This window comes from Dendrobates tinctorius, unplaced genomic scaffold (assembly GCF_039654945.1).
Source record: "Dendrobates tinctorius isolate UK_male_01 unplaced genomic scaffold, ASM3965494v1 ptg000231l, whole genome shotgun sequence".
NCBI classification, from domain to species: domain Eukaryota; kingdom Metazoa; phylum Chordata; class Amphibia; order Anura; family Dendrobatidae; genus Dendrobates; species Dendrobates tinctorius.
In genome coordinates this window covers 4,329,896-4,352,438 of record NW_027361898.1, presented here as the reverse complement: position 1 = coordinate 4,352,438, position 22,543 = coordinate 4,329,896, and the positions used below count along the sequence as shown (strand labels likewise).

General features: G+C 46.7%; 1 protein-coding gene across 2 annotated transcripts in view; it reads left to right on the top strand.

Moving 5' to 3' along the window:
• The window catches only part of DDX31 (DEAD-box helicase 31), an 82,806-nt gene extending 60,566 nt beyond the window's left edge, over nucleotides 1-22,240 (top strand). Inside the window, exons 20-21 of one of the 2 annotated variants that reach the window (XM_073555981.1) lie at nucleotides 20,166-20,308; nucleotides 21,014-22,240. In XM_073555981.1, the coding sequence (XP_073412082.1) occupies nucleotides 20,166-20,295 (130 nt within the window). In that variant the 3' untranslated portion in view covers nucleotides 20,296-20,308; nucleotides 21,014-22,240. Of the gene's footprint in view, nucleotides 1-20,165; nucleotides 20,723-21,013 lie in introns of those variants that run through there. The other variant, XM_073555980.1, reaches the window with a different exon arrangement.
• Nucleotides 22,241-22,543: the final 303 nt, after the last annotated feature.

The following is a 22,543-nucleotide window of genomic DNA, read 5'->3' as shown; positions in this document are numbered from 1 at the left end:
GACGAGTTGTACTTTTGAATGACAACCATTGATTTTACAATATTTTGTACTCAAAAATGGCAAAAAAATCCAAGTATGGTGAAATTGCAAAAGTGCAATTACAACTGTTTTTTGTATTATCATTTTTTTTTTTTTACCGTGTTCACCAGATTCTAAAACTGACCTGCCATTATGATTTTCCAGGTCATTACACATTTTTAGACACCAAACATGTCTAGGGTTTTTTGTTTTTTTTAGTGGTGAAAAAAATTCCAAAGTTTGTTTAAAAAAAAAAAAAAAAATTCTCCTACGCCTCATTGGGGGACACAGAGACAGTGGGTGTTCTGCTGCTTGCCACTAGGAGGACACTAAGTAAACCAGAAAAAAAGTTAACTCCTCCCCTGCAGTATACACCCTCTCGCTGGATGAGATTTCTCCAGTTCCTGCTTAATGTCTGTAGGAGGCACTTGGGTCTATTTTTGAATTTTCTGTAAATTTTTATTTTTTAATTAACGGAGTGAAGGGGGCGACGGTTCCTTTCTACGGCCCGCTCTCCCCCGAACCAACAACAGGCATGCACGCGGAGTATACCTCCCCGTACACTTTACTGCGACGACTGGGGCTGATTCTTCTGGTGATGGTTCCTTTATGGTCCCGGTACCCCTCACGGATACGAGGGCGAGCGCACGGAGAAGATTTGACCAGCGCTTTCAGATGCCCTGAATCAGCCCCATAGCTCTCCATCCCCCTGCCCATAGGGTGGATCGATTGAGCAATACCCCTGTAACAACCTCTCCGGCTCTGCTACATCACCCGGGAGCTTTTTTACTCAGGATCTGAGTTGGGATTAAACCTGCAGGCTCTTGGTCAGCGCAGACAGCGCGAGCACCGGATTGGAGGTATGGGGTCGGGTCTTGGTCCCTTGGAGAAGCGCTGACTGAGTCTCAGCGGCGGCATACCGGCACCCCGTCGCGGCCCTCCGCTCCCACCTTCACCTGGCGGTCGCCGCAGGAAGGCCCAAAAATGTAGTCCTTGGCTTTTCGGCCTACTAGGCCGCAATTTACATAGCGCCGCCGCCCACGTCTTTGGAGCCTCTCGCTCTGTACGAGAGGCGCCATGCTAGTCTCGGGGGCCATGTCCTTAACCCCTTGTCTGCTCCTCGGGCTCTGTGACGGCTGAGGGGGTGTGCGCACGGATGGACAACACCTGGTGACACTACAGGGCCACCGATATTCCTCCCAGGGACGCAGCATCAGGTCCGCGTGTAAGCTGCATCTGCTCTCAGAGAAAAGCTTAACCCCTTCGCTGCACATTCCCTGCAGCCCATGCTCTGCTTGTAACCCTTTCATGGGCACTATGTCTCAGTCTAAGGAAGCAAAAAGGGGGCTAATAAGAAGCGCACTGCGTTCTTTACCGCTGGTACCTCTTGCAAGACTGCCTTGCCCAGTACACAGACTAATCAGCTATGCACGGATTGCGACCCAGCTTGTGCTAAAACGCCATCCGCAGCCGCTGCAAGGTGCTTCCTGCATTTAGTCCCCCTGTGTGGGCCGTGTCCTTGTCACGTTCTGTGAAGTCACTGACCAAGCCTATAGACACCTCAGAGAATCCTCTTTAAGTCAGAAGTCTTTACCGCCCGAGAAGAGCTTTGGCGATGGCCGGGAACCGTCCGCCAGCAGGGGCTGTGCTCATTCAAGGGATCCTCATGTCTCTATAAAGCGGACCCATGACGCGTTCCCTTGTCACGCTCGCGATTCAGCATCGGCAAGTTCTGTCTCTCGCTCTCCCTCTCCTAATGTTCGCAGAGAACATGTCTCTGAATTTGAGTCTGACATATCAGTCCCTCAGTATTCCCCAAATGTCCATGAATCGCTTGATTCTCTGACAGTCAGTCAACAAGTTTCTGACGTTGGACGAGGAGAATATTCCTACTCCGGAACACGTTATCGCTTTTAAGAAGACTAAATGTGTGCGCAGGGTATTTGCCAGCCATCCAGAGTTGAAAGACATTGTCTAGAGCCTAGGAACTGACCACATAAGCTATTCACAGGGCAAAAGCCTATCGAGGCTAAATGCCCCTTTACTCCAGATCTAATGAAGGATTGGTTACAGTCCCCCTCGGTGGATCCTCCTGTATTGTACCTTGCTCCTAAAACGCTTTGATCCGTTTCTGAGGGCTCTTCAGTCAGAAACCCCTCTGATGGTCAAATTGGCTACCTCGCCAGTTCAGTTTTTGGAGCTTCAGGAGCGGCATTTTTTCCAACTTTTGCGGCAACTTGAGTGGCATAGGCAATGGCCACTTCGGCCAGTGTCGCCAAGCAGATAATTCACGCAGGGGATTTTGCAGTAGACGCCTCTTTAGATGCTGCTAATTGCGCTGCTAAAGTAACCGCTAATGCAGTCTATATCAGAAGAGCCCTATGGCTACGCGAATGGCGGGCAGATTCCAACTTCTCTGCCGTATCAAACTGGTCGCCTGTTTGGACAAGAAGCTAGACCAGCTCATTTCTGACACTTCTGGGTGGAAGAGTAGATTTCTTCCCCAACAAGGGGCTGCCTGGCCGTTTTCGGAATCAACAGCCGACTCGCTTTTCGACTTTGTTCGCAACAGCTCCAGCTGATCCTCCACAACCTTTTCTTCTGGATCAGGTCAGTCCCCGCGTGGAGACAGAGGTTCCCAGGTCTCTCACAGACCTAACCGCTCTTGGAAACCCAGGCCAACAGCATCTGGATCTAAGGAAGCAGATCCCATAGATAATCTACTCAATGACTTGCTGTGGTATCCGGCAGACACCGACAAAGTAGGCGGTCGTCTGCTGTCATTCAGTCACAGCCTTCCTTCGGGCCGTTCATGCACCGCAAAGGGATGGAGTCATGTTTCCGGTCCCTCAAGACGAATGGTTCAGCAGTTTTTTAGTCAAACCTTACTTTGTGGTTCCAAAGAAGGAAGGAACGATGCGGTCCATACTGGACCTCAAGCTGTGTCTCCTCCATGCAAAGGGGAGAGGTCCCTATCATCCAGCAGTTCCTGCGTTTTGAAATTCAAGAAGAACACTTCTAGTTCGTTGCCTTGCCCTTCGGTCTCGCCACCACCCCCAGGGTCTATACCAAGGCCATGGCGGCTGTCATGGCCATTCGCCACACTCGGGGAGTGGTGGTGCTGCCGTATCTGGACGACATGCTGATCAAGGGTCCATCCCTTCCAGCCTGCGAGAAATCTGTGGAATACGTTTTTCAGCATGATAGTTCTCGGAAACATTGTGGCAGCGATGGGAGTGTTCCCATTTGCACAGTTGCTTCTCCACCCTTTACAACATGCATTGCTGTTAACTTGGGACAAGAACTCGTTCTCCCTGGAACGCCGGTTCCTTCTGTCCCTGCGGGTCAGACGAGCCCCCAAGCAGGGGACACTGAAATCCTCCCTGAGTTAAGGGAAGTTCTTTCTCCCAGTACCATCGTGGATTGTGACCATCGACGCCAGTCTCCTAGGCTGGTGTGTGGTTTTTTTCGTCGTCGGCACACGGCACAGGGTCGTTGGTTAATTCGAGAGTCACGTCTCCCCATCCACATCTTGGAGATACGAGCGATCAGATTAGCCCTACTGAGTTTCCACCATCTCCTCGCAGGTCACCCCATCAGGATCCAATCTGACAACGCCACGGCTGTGGCGTATATCAACCGTCAGGGGGGTACTTGGAGTAGGATGGCCATGCACGAAGTGAGTCACATCCTCCATTGGGCCGAGACCAACCATTTGCCCATCTCAGCAATCCACACCCCGGGTGTGGACAATTAGGCGGTGGTTTCTGTCGCCAAGACCTTGCCTCAGAAGAGTGGTCTTTTAATCCGGAATTTTTTTTCAGCAGATCTGCCATCGCTGGGGGACTCCGGATGTGGATCATATGGCCTAAAGACTAAACAACAGGGTTCCTCGATTCATCACCGCATCCATGCGCCATCCGAGCGGACACCCTAGTTCTGCCGTGGCACCGATTCCGGCTCCCGTGCATTCTTCCCTCGCTCCAGAGGGTCATCAAGAATATTAGAGCAGAGGGAATACCAGTGATCCTAGTTGCGCCAGATTGGTTGCGCCGGCCATGGTACGCAGAACTAGTACAACTAGTCGCTGGCGTTCCCTGGCGACTTCCAGATCGCATGAATCTACTCTCACAGGGGCCCGATTTACCACCAGAACTCTGGGGTCCTGTCTTTGATGGCGTGGCCGTTGAATCCTGATTTTTAGCACAGGCTGTGTTTTTGTGTTTTTTTTTTTGTTTTTTTTTCTCCCGATGTGATCTCCACCATGATTAATGTTAGTAAGCCCGTGTCCATGCGCTTTTATCACCGCACCTGGAGAACCTTTTTCTCGTGGTGCAAGTACCATGGTCGATCCCCACTGGTGTTTTGCTATTCTTTCCATATTGGAATTCCTACAATCCGGATTAACGTCAGGTCTCGCGCTTAGCTCGCTCAAGGGCCAGATTTCAGATTACAGGAGGCTTTTTTCGAACCACTGTAGGACGTACCACTAGCTACTCTCTCTTCTCGATTGCACAAGATTCTGAATTGGCAGCCCTGTCCTGCCGTCCTCCGTTCCTGAATTTTCATCAGGACGAGGCAGCTCTCGGTACGTCCCCGTCTTTCCTGCCCAGAGTTGGGTCTTCTTTTCATCTCAATGAAGAAATTGGCCTTCCTTCTGTCCGGCTCCAGTCCATTGCATTGAGAGGGCCTTCCACACCCTGGATGTGGTCAGGGCTCGGAGACTGTACATCTCGCGGACGGCTCCCTTCCACAAGTCAGATGTCCTGTTCGTACTTCCACAGGGGGATAGCAAGGGTCTAGCCGCTTCAAAACCACGCTAGCCAGGTGGCTTTGCTTGGGTATTCAGGAATCCTACCGTGTCCGGGACACACCTGTCCCAGCAAGGATTAAGGTGCATTCTATCCGCTCAGTGGGCGCCTCTTGGGCCATTCGGCACCAGGCGTCGGCAGAACAGGTCTTCAACGCTGTGACTTAGTCCAGCCTGCATACCTTTACAAACATTGCCTAATTCATTCTCAGGCCTCTGCGGATGCAGCTCTTGGCAGACACATCCTGCAATCGGCAGTACCACAGTGTTGAGCCAGTGGTACGTGGGGTATTAGCAATTGTATGTTACCCACCCAGGGACTGCTTTAGGACGTCTCACTGTCTGTCCCCCAATGAGGCGTAGGAGAAATAGGGATTTTTGTGTACTCACCGTGAAATCCTTTTCTCCGAGCCAATCATTGGGGGACACAGCACCCACCCTGTTTGGCCTATTGGCTCACTGTAGCATTTTTAGGTCTTGACAGTTATGATTATTATTCGTTTAATGCTCCTACTGCTTTTTTCACCGAACTGGGGAATTCACAGCCAGTGAGAGGGTGTATACTGCAGGGGAGGAGCTAACTTTTTTCTGTGTTTACTTAGTGTCCTCCTAGTGGCAAGCAGTAGAACACCCACTGGCTGTGTCCCCCAATGATTGGCTAGGAGAAAAGGATTTTTCGGTGAGTACACAAAAATCCCTATAAAAATTGCGTCAATTTCTGAGAGCCGTATTGTCTCCATTTTTCGTGATCTCGGATCAGGTGAGATGTGTTTGTTTTGATTTTTTGTTTGTTTTTGTTATTTTGAATGGGACGAAAGGGGGGGTGATTTGAACTTTTTTATATTTTATTTTTTTTTTTTAATTTTACTTTTGGCATGATTCAATAGTCTCCATGGAAGCCTAGAAGCTGCCATAACCCGATCGGCTCTGATGATCTGATCATTGTCTGCATGTAGCAGAATTGCAGACTTGCTATGAGCCCCGACCACCGGGCCGCGCTCATAGCAATCCGGCATTGACAACCTTAAAGGTCTCCTGGAGACCTCTGGTTGTCATGCGACCCATCGGTGACCTGCAATCACGTGATGAGGGTCACCGATGGGCAGATTTACTGCTCCATTGCCGGAAGGGCTCGTTAAATGGCACTGTTTGAGAGCGGCATTTAACTGGTTAACAGCCGCAGGTGGATCGCGATTCCAGGGACATGTCAGCTGTTCAAAACAGCTGACGTGACGGGAAATGTGGGCTCACCGCCGGAGCCCACATCAAAGAGCAAGACGCGACATGTGCAGTACTAGTAAAGCGCATGTCGTGAAGTGGTTAAGTCACGGTGTACATACATTACCCATGGTGTACCACCAATAACTGCAGGCTACGCCGCAACTATGGGTTCCAGTGCTGTCCCCACCCCCCCATAGCATATACAACTGTATCGGCATCATGGATGTCAATATAGTTGAAAGCAATGATGACAGAGGGAGCGTCCGCTAATACCTCTTCCTCGGATTATAACGTCTCAACAACGAGAGGGGAGAATTGAATTATTTTTTTTTAAGGGAATCTGTCACCATATTTGACCTACCGTATATACTCAAGTACAAGCCGACAAAAAACTGGGAAAACTTATTAACTCGAGTATAAGCCTATGGTGGAAAATGCAGCAGCTACTGGTAATTTTCAAAAATGAAAATGGATACCAATAAAAGTAAAATTAATTGAGACATCAGTAGGTTAAATGGTTTTTGAATAACCATATTGAATCAGGAGCCCCATATAATGCTCCATACAGTTCATGATGGGCCCCATAAGATGCTCCACACAAAATATGTCCCATATAATGCAGCGCAAAGGTTAATAAAGGCCCCATAATATGCCCCATATGCTGCTCCATAAAGGTGATAGCCCCATATGTTGCTCCATAAAGGTTGATGGCCCCATATGCTGCTCCATAAAGGTTGATGGCCCCATATGCTGCTCCATAAAGGTTGATGGCCCCATATGCTGTTGCTGTGAATAAAAAAAAAAAACTTACTCTCCTCTCGTCGCTGGGGGCCAGGTGCCGGTGTCCTGAACAGGCGGGGATACCGGCACGCTATGGGGGACAGGTGCCGGTGTCGCTGCTGGCTCAGGCCCCGACACCTGCGATATTCACCTGTCTCCGTTCCACCGCCGCACGCCGCTCTCTTCCGGGTCCTCTGTTAGTGACTGTTCAGGCAGAGGGCGCGCACTAACCACGTCATCGCGCCCTCTGACCTGAACAGTCACTGACAGAGGACCCGGAAGACCGAGCACAGCCAGAGGACGCAGAGGACAGAGCTGCACACGGCAGTGGAACGGGGACAGGTGAATATCGCATTTACTTACCCCCTCCTGGCACGTGTCTACAGCCCCTGCTTCCCCCACTGTCTCCGGCGCCGCAGCTCTTCCTTCAGCGGTCACGTGGTACCGCTCATTAAAGTCATGAATATGCGCATATTCATGACTTTAATGAGCCGTACCACGTGACCACTGAACACAGCTGCCAGAGAACTTGGGAGAAGCAGGGACTGCAGAGACCGCGCCAGGAGGGGGGTAAGTATGATCTGACACCCGTGCTTCCCTCCCCCGCCGACCCCTTGGCATATACGACTCGAGTATAAGCGGAGAGGGGCACTTTCAGCCTTAAAAAATGGGCTGAAAATCTTGGCTTATACTCAAGTATATACGGTATCTAAATTATCAATATGGTCATACAGGTGTCTTCTGAGGAGAGTGATCCCTGTGTGTCTCATATCAGATGTGTTTTTGCTGAGAAATCATCTTTTATTACTTTACATAAGTGACCTCTTTCAGGCTCCATGTCAGATGGTGCCTGGAGATATCTCACACTGGTAACTCTACTTCATGTAAACTAAGCTCTGCAGGCAGAGTTAAGTAATGAACACAGAACAGGAGACATTAAATTTGTCTTCTTGCAAACACATTTATGTAGCTCTCTTGAGCTCTGCTATATTGCAACAATATTGCAGCCCTGTCTGCCTGTGAGCTGGAAGCTGATCTGAGAAGAACCTGCAGATGTATCAGTTATCAGGAGAGCAGAGTGGCCATTATACCTCACACTGGTAACTCCCCCTTATATTTAAAATACGCTTTGGGGCAGATTTATCTCCAGGCAGCTTCCACGCCGGAGCCTGGAAGAGGTCATTTATATAAAGTGATAAAAGATTATTTCTCAGCCACAACACACTGATATGAGGCACACAGGGAGGACTGTTTTCAGCAGTTTATAGCCTATATTAATAGTTTAGATAAATTGTTGTTCCCATAATACTGTATGGAGGACTATGGGGAGTGCATTATACTATACGGAGGCTTATGGGGCAAGTGCATTATACTATAAGGAGGACTGTTATGATTGGGTCACCGAGGAGGAAAGCAAGACCAAGCTAAGCCACAGAAAACCAGAGAGGTTGGTAACTAAGAGGATTGCAGACCCCTGATCCTATCCACACAACTAACAGTAGCCGAGGAGCGTACCTAGGAAGATTCTAGACGCCTCGACACAGCCGGAGAACTAAAGCCTAAAGCAAGAAAGGGGAAATCTAAACTGCCACAGAGCAGACCCCAAAGGAATATATAGCCCCCATACATATATTGTCGGTGAGACAAGATGAAAACACAAACGCAGGTAGGAAAATAGGCTGAGCGAACGATGGGGTCCAAACTAACTAGACAGGACAGGAAAGGAAAGACACTGTCTGCAATCATGCAAAAAACCCTGCAAAAAATGCCCAACACGTCTGATAGTAAAAACACTAAAGTCACTAGACTTCGCCCACTATATCAGCACTCTGGTATATTCTGAAAACAGAGCAAAGAGAGGCCAATCTAATAAGGGACAAAAACAAACTGGCACAAACAGTAACATAAGGATGGAAACTCAGCACAGCCCCAGCCGGGGCTGGCTGACCACACAAAACTGAAATAGACAAAACCAAATCAAATGTGAACAATAGAAGAAGAACACTTAGCTTGAGCATGCAGGGACTGAGCTGGAAACTAAAGGTCCCGTCACACTAAGCGACTTACCAGCGATCCCGACACCGATATGAAGGTGTCAGGATCGCTGGTAAATCGCTATGTGATCACTGGTGAGCTGTCACACAGACAGCTTCACCAGCGATCAGCACAGCGATGCCGAGCGCCCGGCATCGCTGGCCATCCTGTAAAAAATAGAATCAAAATAAAAAATATAGTTATTCTCACCTTCCGACGTCCTGTTCAGCCATCCCGCCTCTCTCCACGCTCCGGTCCCAGTGATCCTTTGCACAAATGACCGCGAGATGTCACAGTCTCGCAGGATAACAAAGTCTCGCGGTCATTCGTGCAAAGGATCACTGGGACCGAAGCGTGGAGAGAGGCGGGATGGCTGAACGCGACGTCGGAAGGTGAGAATAACTATATTTTTTATTTTTTTTATTATTTTTTACACCTGATCGCTGGTCTCCCGCCTGTCACACACAGCGATGCGTGCTGGCCAGCGGGAGACCAGCGACCAAAGAAATGTCCAGAGATTTCTTGCAGCGATCAGCGATACCGGCAGGGGGGCCGCTCGCTGATCGCTGTCACACATAGCGATCTCGCTGGTGAGATCGCTGTTATGTCACAAAAGTTGTGACTCAGCAGCGATCTCGCTACCGAGATTGCTTAGTGAGATGGGGCCTTAAGACCTCAGGAGGCAGGAAAAAATCACCAGGGATAGAGGGAGTCGGCTGTCTTAAATCCAATCAGAAACTCCAGATGTCCAATTGTCCTCCTCATTATCAGGTGGCAGACCTCTGTTAATTAGATCAGCTCTATTACCGCCTGGAAAGAGAACTCTCGACCCCTCTGTCAATATAACCAGCTCCACTACCTTCACTAGTAACCAGAGGTAGGCCAGAAAGTGAATTCACAATAGAGGACTATGAGGGAGTGTGTTATGCTATACGGAGGACTATGGGGAGTGCATTATACTATACGTAGGACTATGGTGAATGCATTATATTGGCTGCAAACAATTATACAGTGTGAAGATTTGTGTGGGATCTGTCATACTTTTTGTAGGGCTAGTGGAGGCCATTGTACAGTAGTGAGTTGTGGGGCCATTATACTGTATATAGGCTCATTACACTGCATGGAAGGCCATGTGGTGCTCACAGTTGGGGGATCATACTGTGTTGGGGTCAACTATTAGAAATTCTTCTGTGAGGCTCCATGATTTGTACGCTGCTGTATATTATACTTCTTATCCTGTACTGATCCTGAGTTACATCCTGTATTATACTCCAGAGCTGCACTCACTATTCTGAAGGTGCGGTCACTGTGTACATACATTACTGATCCTGAGTTACTTCTTGTATTATACTCCAGAGCTGTTTTTATATCCATGTTATTATTGAGGATTTACAATGTGACCTCCTGTGAAGTGCATTACCACAAGTCTCCATTAGAGGTCATCCGTGCAGTGTGCCCCTCATTATTGGAGGAGGTGCAGGACAGGTCTGTATCAGTCGTAAGGGGGGTGTTCTGGCCCCTTGAACGTGAAAATCTCACTTTGTCAAACAAAATAGAACTGTATTATTAACCCTTCACATGCTGCAGTCCTGTAAATAATTGCTTGTACCTTGTGCCCCCGTTCTGTCCCCATACCCCCATATAAACCGCCATATGGTAAGTGTTAGTTACTCGTCATGCAATATGGTGCCAGCAGCCCCCCAGTTTCTCAGACAGGGGTGAACCATTGTCTCATTGAGGCAGATGGAGAACTGGTTGGGACCCCCTGTCCCCTTCCCCTGGCCTCCATGCCCCATGACTAGAGGGATTTGTCCCGGGCCTTTATACTGGGAAGAATGGTGTGATTAGCAGATAAGTAGCAGGTTACATAGCGTGGGGCCGGCTCGTAGGCTCGCCAGGCGCTCTCCTGACTGACGGACGGAGGCATGTCACGCGATTATGCTGACGAGAAGTCGGGGGTCCTGCATGGCTTCTCTTTAACTCATTAGCCCCAGTGACGTTAAGGCCGCTGAGAACAAGAACAGCTCCCAGGGTGTGCAGACATGTCACGTTCCACCTCACAAAAGACCATTTACAGCCCCAAAAGGATCATTAAGAGATCATTTAAGGAGATTTCTGGCCAAGTTGTGATCTCCTCCTGCCGCTCAGGAAATATTCCATTAGACAGTCGCTTGAGGGGCAACTCCCTAATCCACTTCTAACACTCAGAAAAGTGTCTGGGAAAGATATGTGGCAATCAGTACGGCTGCCAATTTCCTCAGTCACTAACTTGTCATGATGCTGCCACATTACCGGCCCTGGGAAAGCTGGGTGATCACATTGCACCATGGTTCACCAATCCCTCCACCTGGTGAGGCTGCAGCTAGTCTGTGGCATGAAAGTCTGCCTACGGCGTTACGACATGGCATCTAAACATTGTTAATGGGGGTGAATTCCAATCGTATTTTGCCGTCTCCATTTTGGTAGCCACAGAGTCATATTATTAAACAGATGGTTCCTTTTTTATTTTTTTCCCGTCGCAGTGTTTGGCGAAACGAGAGCGTATCCGAGACTGTCTGCATCATTGTCTCCATCCCCTATAAGCAGGTTAACCGTGAAGGCCGTGCTACAATGGGATCAGGTCGGCCTGGCGGCTCCCCAGCAATAAGCGCATTTCATACCCTGTCAGGGCTGAAGGGGGAGCCGTTTAATACCCCAGTTAAAAAAAAGACTTGGGCAGGTAATCCAGACCGTTTCCTAATAATGACTCTGATCTCCAGTCCCCGGATCCAGAAGGGATTGTTTCCCCATTCTAGCGGCGTGTCCGAGTTCGTTATCGGATCGACGTTGTGCCATAATCACTATTCAATTAGCTGCCCCTCGCCTCCTGTGTCAGTCATCCACGCTTAACCCTATTGCCGTTCCATTACAAGCTGTAAACTACGACTCCCAGCAGGCTTGGCAGACTCTGGGAATAGTTGGATATATCAGATTTGCCATTCAGGGCTCTGGAAAAGCTGCGTCACTGTCTCTTTAGAGGCCCAACTTTTGCAGAAACTATATATAATTTAGGTAAATCTACCGTCCTGGACCATCGGAGAGCCGGGTGAAATTTCATGTTAATAGATTTTTCAGAAACTAATACAAATAGAGAACATTAAGGTGGTGAGCATGAGGTTACAGAGTGATCCCCCTTTAGATTCGGTTGTGCATTTTAATAACCATTCAGCTTTCCTAGACTCCTGAAAGGTAAGTCTGCGCTATTATGCAGCAGTTTGGGAGCAAAGGTATATTACTGCCCTTCCGAGAAATAAGCAGCCAATACCTGACGACAACTAGAGTGCTATAATAGTGACCATTTGGTTGTCACCCCACTTTCCAAGGTTCCTGAAGGGACAAATAAGCAGCAGTAGTAAAGTGGTGGTCTATTATTGCATAATTGGGAAGATTTGCAATTCAGGATAGAAGGGAAAGTTTGCTGACAACTCCATGAGTAATATAAACCTGTGACCATACTCATAGAAAACTATTACAGTGCGTATGGAAAGTATTCAGACCCCTTTAAATTTTTCACTTTGTTTCATTGCAGCCATTTGGTAAATTCAAAAAAGTTCATTTTTTTTTCTCACTAATGTACACTCTGCACCCCCATCTTGACTGGAAAAAACAGAAATGTAGAAATTTTTGCAAATTTATTAAAGAAAAACCGAAATATCACATGCTCATAAGTATTCAGACCCTTTGCTCAGACCCTCATTTTTAAGACACAGTGTCCATTTCCTTGTGATCCTACTTGAGATGGTTCTGCTCCTTTATTGGAGTCCAGCTGTGTATAATTAAACTGATAGGACTTGATTTGTAAAGGCACACACCTGTCTATATAAGACCTCACAGTGCATGTCAGACCAAATGAGAATCATGAGGTCAAAGGAACTGGCCAAGGAGCTCAGAGACAGAATTGTGGCAAGGCACAGATCTGGCCTAGGTTACAAAAGAATTCCTGCAGTGCTCAAGGTTCCTAAGAGCACAGTGGCCTCCATAATCCTTAAATGGAAGAAGTTTGGGACCACCAGAAGTCTTCTTAGACCTGGCCATCCAGCCAACCTGAACAATTGTGGAAGAAGAGTCTTGGTGAGAGAAGTAAAGAAGAACACCAACATCACTGTGGCTGAGCTCCACAGATGCAGTAGGGAGATGGGAGAAAGTTCCACAAAGTCAATTATCACTGCAGCCCTCCACCAGTCAGGCCTTTATTGCAGAGTGGCCCGATGGAAGCCTCTCCTCAGTGCAAGACATATAAAAGCCCACATAGTTTGCTAAAAAAAAAAAACACATGAAGGACACCCAGACTATGAGAAATAAGATTCTCTGGTCTGATGAGATGAAGATAGAGCTTTCTGGTGATAATTCTAAGCGATGTGTGGAGAAAACTAGGCACTGCTCATCACCTGCCCAATAAACTGTGTTCCAAATTATTATGCAAAAAGAGTTTAGGAGTGATAAGGTAAGAATTTTTTTGTTTGTCATTTAAACTCATTGATGGTGATGTGTGTCAGGGCTCTTTGTATCACTGAAAGCAATTGCAGATACCTGTGCAAATTAGTTTGGCAGGTGTGTCCAAATAAAGGCAAGACTACTTAAGAAGGCTGTTCCACATTATTAAGCAGCCTACATTTTTTGCCAAAATGGGAAAGAAAAAGGATGTCGGCTGCTGAGAAGCAACAAATTGTGGAGTATTTAGGTCAAGGCATGACTACAATCAACATTGCCAAGACACTTCATCGTGATCATCGCACAATCAAGAAGTATGTAGCTGATTCCCAGCACACACGTGTGCGTGCTGATAAGGAAAAATTGAGGACTCTTTCCAACAGGCAATTGCGTCAGGTTAAAAGAGCAGCTGCAAAAATGCCTTGTCAAAGCAGCAGACAAGTTTTTAAAGCTGCTGGTGCCTCCAACGTCCCCCGAACAACAAGATGCAGGGTCCTTCAGAGGTTTGCAGCTGTGCGTAAGCCATCCTGTCGACCACCTCTATCCACTGCACACAAGCAGAAACGACTCCAGTGGGCCAAACGATACATGAAGACTGACTTCCAAACTGTTTTGTTCACCGATGAGTGCCGTGCAACGCTCGATGATCCAGATGGATGGAGTGGAGGATGGCTGGTTGATGGACACCCCATGAAAACACGGCTAAGGCGCCAACAAGGAAGAGGTGGAGTAATGTTTTGGGCTGGAATCATGGGGAGAGAGATTGTCGGCCCCTTTAGGATACCTGAAGGGGTAAAGATGAACTCCATAATCTATGTGGAGTTTCTAAAACAGCACTTCCTGCCCTGGTTCAAGAGGAAGAACCGTGCTTTCCGCAGCAAGATCATTTTCATGCATGATAATGCACCGTCTCATGCTGCAAATAACACATCTGCATCTCTGGCTGCTATGGGCATAAAAGAGGACAAACTTAGGCTGGTTTCACATTAGCACTTTTTAAGCGCACGCACGGCCGGGGGTAGCTCCGCCCCCGAGCCGGCTCTCTGCCCGGCGTGCCCGCCCCTTGCTTGTAGCGCCGCCTCCTAGCGCACAGCGGCGCCTGCGATCGGCGCACCCTATCTTTAGCATAGGGTGCGCAGATCGTGCGCAGGCCGTGCGCTAGTTGCGCTTTGACCTGCGCTGCGCACTTTTGACGGTGCGCCGTGCGCGCCAAAAATCAAACTTTTCGGATTTTGGCGCGCACGGCGCACCGTCAAAAGTGCGCAGCGCAGGTCAAAGCGCAACTAGCGCACGGCCTGCGCACCCTATGCTAAAGATAGGGTGCGCCGATCGCAGGCGCCGCTGTGCGCTAGGAGGCGGCGCAACAAGCAAGGGGCGGGCACGCCGGGCAGAGAGCCGGCTCGGGGGCGGAGCTATTGATCATTTTTTTGTTCAAAATAAAAATAAGGTTGAAAACTGCTGTGCATAATAATTTGGAACATGCATTTTGAGTGTTTATTATTTTAAAAAATATACTGTTTTCATAGGCAGTTTGTTCAAAAACATTGCAATTATACTAGAATATTAGATGACTGGAAAATAACTGACTGCAATTCATATAGGTAATTTAGAGAAAATATGAGGAAATATTTTTTGCATAATAATTTGGAACACAGTGTACAATCCCAACAGTGAAACGTGGTGGCAGCATCATGCTATGGGGGTGTTTTTCAGCTGCAGGAACAGGATGACTAGTTGCAATTGAAGCAAACATGAATGCAGCCAAGTACAGAGATATATCCTGGATGAAAACCTCTTCCAGAGTGCTCTGGCCCTCAGACTTGGCTGAAGGTTCACCTTTCAATGACCCTAAGCACACAGCTAAAATGGCAAATGAGTGGCTTCAGTACAACTCTGTGACCATTCTTGACTGGCACAGCCAGAGCCCTGACCTAAACCCAATTGAGCATCTCTGGAGAGACCTGAAAATGGCTGTCCACCAACGTTCACCTTCCAACCTGACGGAACTGGAGAGGATCTGCAAGGAAGAATGGCAGAGGATCCCCAAATCCAGGTGTGAAAAACTTGTTGCACCATTCCCAAGAAGACTCATGGCTGTACTAGCTCAAAATTGTGCTTCTACTCAATACTGAGCAAAGGGTCTGAATACTTATGACCATGTGATATTTCAGTTTTTCCTTTTTAACCCCTTCCTGCCATCCAACGTACTATCCCGTCCACGGTACCCGGGCCCGTATGACCGGGGACGGGATAGTACGTCGGCGCGATCAGCGGCGCCCACGTGGTGAGCGCCGCTGATCGCGGCCGGGTGTCAGCTGATTATCACAGCTGACACCCGGCACTATGTGTCAGGGGCAGTCACGGACCGCCCCCGACACGTTAACCCCTTGCACACCACGATCAAACATGATCGCGGTGTACCGGGAGTTAAAGGGAAGCATCGGCAGGGAGGGGGCTCCCTCCGTGCTTCCCTGAGCCCCCCACGGCAGCGCAATGTGCAGCGCTGCTGCGGGGGGCTCCTATCCTCCAGGCCCCCGAATCCAAGATGGCGACGGGGGCCTTCGGGGACCTGAGGAAGCTGGCTTCCTCAGTGCCTGCAAAGCGCAGGCAAGAGGAAGTCTGCTTCAATGCCTGTGACAGATTGCTGATCTGTCACAGTGATCTGTGATGTGACAGATCAGCAATCTGTCACAGGACAGTGATGTCCCACCTGGGACTATGTAATAAAGTAAAAAAAAAATTAAAAAAAAATGTAAAAATAAATTTAAAAAAATCGCCAAATAAATTAGTAAAAAAAAAAAAATATTCCCCAATAAATTCATTTTTTGAAAATAATAAAAAAAAAACAATAAAAGTACACATATTAGGTATCGCCGCGTCCGTAATGACCCGCCCTATAAAACTGTCCCATTAGTTAACCCTTTTAGCGAACCCCTTAAAAAATAAAAATAAAAAACGAAGCAAAAAATAATGATTTATTATCATACCGCCAAACAAAAAGTGTAATAACGCGCGATCAAAAAGACGCATATAAATATCCATGGTACCGCTGAAAACGTCATCTTGTCCCGCAAAAAACGAGCCGCCACACAGCATCATTAGCGAAAAAATAAAAAAGTTATAGCTCACAGAATAAAGCGATGCAAAAATAATTATTTTTTATATAAAATAGTTTTCATTGCATAAAACCGACAAAAACATAAAAAAAGACCTAAATGAGGTATCGCTGTAACCGTACTGACCCGAAGAATAAAACCGCTTTATCAATTTTACCGCACGCGGAACGGTGTAAACGCACCCCCCCAAAAGAAATTCATGAAACGCTGGTTTTTGTTCATTCTGCGTCCCAAAAATCGGAATAAAAAGCGATCAAAAAATGTCACGTGCCCGAAAATGGTACCAATAAAAACGTCAACTCGTCCCGCAAATAATAAGACCTCACATGACTCAGTGGGTCAAAATACGGAAAAATTATAGCTCTCAAAATGTGGTGATGCAAAAACTATTTTACAATAAAAAGCGTCTTTTAGCGTGTGACAGCTGCCAAAAATAAAAACCGCCATAAATAGTAAATCAAACCCCCCGTTATCACCCCCTTAGTTAGGGAAAAATATTAAAACTAAAAAAAAAGTATTTATCTCCATTTTCCCGTTAGGGTAAGGCTGTGTGCACACGCTGCGGATTAGGTGCGGATTCATCCGCGCGGATTTTGTAAAATCCGCAGGTGAAACCGCAGGTCAAAAGACCTGCGGTTTTACCTGCAGATTGCTCTGCGGTTTTGTCCTGCGGTTTTTCATTTCCTCAATAGAGGAGATGGCAAACCGCAGGAGAATCTGCAGAAAGAATTGACATGTCAATTCTTTCTGCGGATTGAAAACCGCAGATAATCCGCGCGGAAAATTCCGCACCGTCTGCACTGCGGTTTTTGATTCCCATAGGGAATCATGGTACTGGGGTCCGCAGCAGCCAAAACCGCTGCGGAACCGCAGCAAAATCCGCAGCGTGTGCACACAGGGTTAGGGCTAGGGCTAGGGTTAGGGCTCAGATTAGGGTTAGGGGTGTGTTGGGGTTAGGATTGGAGTTATAATTGGGGGTTTCCACTGTTTGGGCACATCAGGGGCTCTCCAAATGCAACATGGCGTCTGATCTCAATTCCAGCCAATTCTGAGTTGAAAAAGTCAAATGGTGCTCCTTCCCTTCCAAGCTCTGCCATGCGCCCAAACAGTGTTTTACCCCCACATGTAGGGTATCAGCCTACTCAGGACAAATTGCAAAACAATTTTTGGGGTCCAATTTCTCCTGTTACCCTTAGGAAAATAAAAAATTGGGGGCAAAAATATCATTTTTGTGGAAAAAAATGATTTTTTTATTTTCACGTCCGAGTGTTATAAACTTCTGTGAAGCACTTGGGGGTTCAAAGTGCTCACCACACATCTAGATAAGTTCCGTGGGGGGTCTAGTGTCCAAAATGGGGTCACTTGTGGGGAATTTCAATAGTTTAGGTACATCAGGGGCTCTCCAAACGCACATGACACCCGCAGACCATTCCATCAAAGTCTGCATTCCAAAACGTCACTGCTTCCCTTCCGAGCCCCGACGTGTGTCCATACAGTAGTTTTCTCCCACATATGGGGTGTCAGCGTACTCAGGCCAAATTGGACAACAACTTTTGGGGTCCAATTTCTCCTGTTACCCTTGGGAAAATGAAAAAATTGGGGACTAATTGATCATGTTTCTGGAAAAAATACGATTTTTTTATTTTCATGCCCTGGCATTATAAACTTCTGTGAAGCCCTTGGGGGTTCAAAGTGCTCACCTCACATCTAGATAAGTTCCTTAGTGGGTCTAGTTTTCAAAATGGGGTCATTTGTGGGGGGTTTCCACTGTTTAGGTACATTAGGGGCTCTCCAAAGGCAACATGACACCCGCAGACCATTCCATCAAAGTCTGCATACCAAAACGTCACTACTTCCCTTCCGAGCCCCGACGTGTGCCCATACAGTAGTTTTCACCCACATATGGGGTATCCGCATACTCAGGACAAATTGGACAACAACTTTTGGGGTCCAATTTCTCCTGGTACCCTTGGGAAAATAAAAAAATGGTGACTAAAATATCATGTTTGTGGAAAAAATACGAATTATTTATTTTCACGCCCGGGCATTATAAACTTCTGTGAAGCCCATGGGGGTTCAAAGTTCTCACCACACATCTAGATAAGTTCCTTAGGGGGTCTAGTTTCCAAAATGGTGTTATTTGTGGGGGGTTTCCACTGTTTTGGTACATCAGGGGTTTTCCAAACGCGACATGGTGTCCGATCTCAATTCCAGTCAAAAACGTCAAATGGCATTGCTTCCCTTCCGAGCTCTGCCATGCGCCCAAATAGTGGTTTACCCCCACATGTGGGGTATCGGCGTACTCAGGACAAATTGCACAATAACTTTTAGGGTCCTGTTACCCTTGGGAAAATAAAAATTGGGGTGAAAAGATCATTTTTGTGGAAAAAATATGATTTTTTAATTGTACCGCTGTACGTTATAAACTTCTGTAAAGCCCTTGTGGGTTCAAAGTTCTCACCACATATCTAGATAAGTTCCTTGGGGGGTCTAGTTTCCAAAATGGGGTCACTTGTAGGGGGTTTCCACTGTTTAGGTACATCAGGGACTCTCCAAACGTGACATGGCGTCCGATCTGAATTCCAGCCAATTTTGCATTGAAAAAGTCAAACGGCGCTCCTTCCATTCTGAGCTCTGCCATGCGCCGAAACAGTCGTTCCCCCCCACAAATCAGGTATCAGCGTACTCAGGACAAATTGCACAATAACTTTTGCAGTCCAATTTCTCCTGTTACCCTTGGTAAAATAAAAAAAATTGAACCTGAAGTATTTTTTTTGTGAAAAAAAGTTAGATGTTCATTTCTTTTTAAATATTCAAAAAAATTCCTGTGACGCACCTAATGGGTTAATAAACTTCTTGAATGTGGTTTTGAGCACCTTAAGGGGTTCAGTTTTTAGAATGGTGTCACTTTTGGGTATTTTCTATCATATAGACCCCTCAAAGTGGCTTCAAATGTGATGTGGTCCTAAAAATAAAATGGTGTTGTAAAAATGAGAAATCGCTGGTCAACTTTTAACCCTTATAACTTCCTAACAAAAAAAAATTTTGGTTCCAAAATTGTGCTGATGTAAAGTAAACATGTGGGAAATGTTACTTATCAAGTTTTTTGTGTGCCGTATCTCTGTGATTTAAGGGCATAAAAATTCAAAGTTGGAAAATTGCGAAATTTTCAAAATTTTTGCCAAATTTCCATTTTTTTCACAAATAAACGCAAGTTATTTGAATGAAATTTTACCACTAACATGAAGTACAATATGTCACGAGAAAACAATGTCAGAATCACCGGGATCAATGGAAGCGTTCCAGAGTTATGACCTCATAAAGGTACAGTGGTCAGAATTGTAAAAATTGGCCTGGTCATGAACGTGCAAACCACCCTTGGGGGTGAAGGGGTTAATAAATTTGCAAAAATTTCTACATTTCTGGTTTTTTCCATCAGGATAGGGTGCAGAGTGTACATGAATGAGAAAAAATGAACTTTTTGGAATTTACCAAATGGCTGCAATGAAACAAAGGAGTGAAAAATTCAAAGGGGCCTGAATACTTTCCGTACCCACTGTACTGGGACTATATAGGTTTTCACTCTGCTTTCCTAGGAGCAGACATTATTAAGAGAATCCAGCATTGGATTTGTAGAAAAGCTAGAAATTTTGAAGGTGTTAGAAATTAATTAGGACGTTGCTACTCGTATTTAAGTGCTTTCCTTTGTCTCGCAGGAGTGATGGACACAAGACTTTAAGGATGAAGCAGAGATTCTCAGATCTCCTGACGTCAGAGTTTTCCAGCGGACTCCCTCCCAAACCCAAGAAAATGAAGATGCCTCAGAGTATCGATAAGACGTCTTGAGTTGTGCTAGGAGGTTGGAGAAAAAAACAAAAATTATTCACTCCATCACAAAGATTCTGGGGTTTTTTGTTTTGCTTGGTCCAATCTCAGTTGCAAGCACTAAAGCCGCTCTGCTCTTTCTCGCCTCGTGGTTCATGAATTGAGCGCCAGAAGTGCAGTGCAGACTGACAGGCCTCATTCAGATCAATTTGCCCCGCCTCTAGAAGTCAACGGGATTCTTATTTGTATCAATGGCTGGAGGATAAATTACAGCACTGCAGGGAGCTTCAGTCCCCGATACAGGTGTAGGCCCAGAGTAATTAATCCTTATATGTGACTGTATAAGCCAGTAACACTTGGCAAGGAGCTGACACACCAGACATATTTTAGGGAATAATATATCTATGAATGGAAAAAGTTTTATTATTAAACAAAAGTTTATAAAGTTTTCTTTTAATATACATTTATGATTAGAGAATTTGCTGGTAAACCACACAAATGCAACATTAGAGGGGGTCGACAAGCAGATGTGGAGTGTCAAGACCCCAATAGGAGGCACAAAATCCATCACTTCAGCAGTAGACGTTTGTATCTTAACGCAATGGAATCATAGAATAAGCAGCCTCGTGTGATGTACTGAGTGATGTCAGCATCCACACTGTATTCTGATCTCGTACCTCGTGACGTCCGCATCCACAGTGTATGCTGATCTCTATGTGAATTATATCATCATCTGCAGTGTATGCTGATCTCTGAATTACATCATCATCCGCGGTGTATGCTGATCGTACCTGGTGACGTCATCATTCGATGTATGCTGTTCTCGTACCTGGAGATGTCATCATCGACGGTGTATGCTGATCTCTACATGAATTACATCATCATCCGCTGTGTATGCTGATCTCAGACCTGGTGACCTCCTCATCCACTGTGTATGCTGATCGCGTAAATGCTGATATCCTCTGTGGTGTATGTTAATGACATCATCATCCGCGGTGTATACTGATCTTGTACCTGGTGACGTCGTCATCCACGGTGTATGCTGATCTCTGTGAATTACATCATCACCTGTGGTGTATGCTGATCTCTGTGAATTACATCATCCGCTGTGTATGCTGATCTTGGACCTGGTGACATCATCATCCACGGTGCATGCTGATTTCGTACCTGTTGATGTCATCATCGACGATGTGTGCTGATCTCTGTGAATTACATCATTATCTGCGATGTATGCTGATCTCGTGCCTGGTAACGTCATCATCCACGGTGTATGCTGATCTCGTACCATGTGACGTCGTCATGTATGGAGTATGATGATCTTCTGTGTTCTGTTATCATCTGTGATTTATACCGATGTTATAATGTCCTTAGCTCGGTCTATTGCTTCTGTACAGGATGATGTCACTATATTTGGCAGCACATGACATTATTAGCAGATGATAATGGCTAGGGATGTCCCACATCTCTCCCAGGCCTGTGCATGCTCCATGCCGCTGTTTGGAGGTGTAGCCTCCTGTGTAATCCTAGCCCTGACAGCAGCCTCCTCTCAGCTGGGCCCCTTTGTGGCAGGACTGGTAGTCACATCAGACGTCGCCTCAATTGTCTTCTGTCTCCTGGAGAATAAAAGACGATCGCTCATAAAGATGTTGCTGTGCCGCGGGGTTCCTGTGTCTCACGTTACTCGCCATTGTTGTGCATTTCCCTGAGCCTCGGAAACCTAAGAAAAGATTGCGAGTGAAACGTGCGACCACTGAGTGCACAAAGCCACTTGATTCAGGAGACCGATCCGACAGGCGCTTCCATACTTCATGGTACAACCCGCAACCCGTCTGTTCTCTTATTTCCCAAAAAATACACATTTTGCAAAATATAATAAATTTTAGCCAGATTTTTGTAGTGACAAACTTTCTAACCGAACAACTGTTCTTCTCACCTGTCCTTGGTGTGGTCTCCAAGGCGGCTATGTTACCCATGTATATTGCAGCAGGGTCAGTTGTTATCCATCAACTGTTCCTCCTGTTGCCAGTCAGTCCACCCATCTAGCAATGAGCGAACATGCTCGGATAACGTGTTATCCGAGTGTCTTCGGCGTTCTCAAATGTTATGTTTGAGTCCCTGCGGCTGCATGTGTTGCAGCTAACAGTCACAAATCATGCAGCTGCAGGGAACATAATATTTGAGAACGCCCAAGTCACTCTAACACCCAAGCATGCTCATATAACGCCTTATGCGAGCGTGCTTGCTCATCTCTTGTTACTTTTCCAAAAAA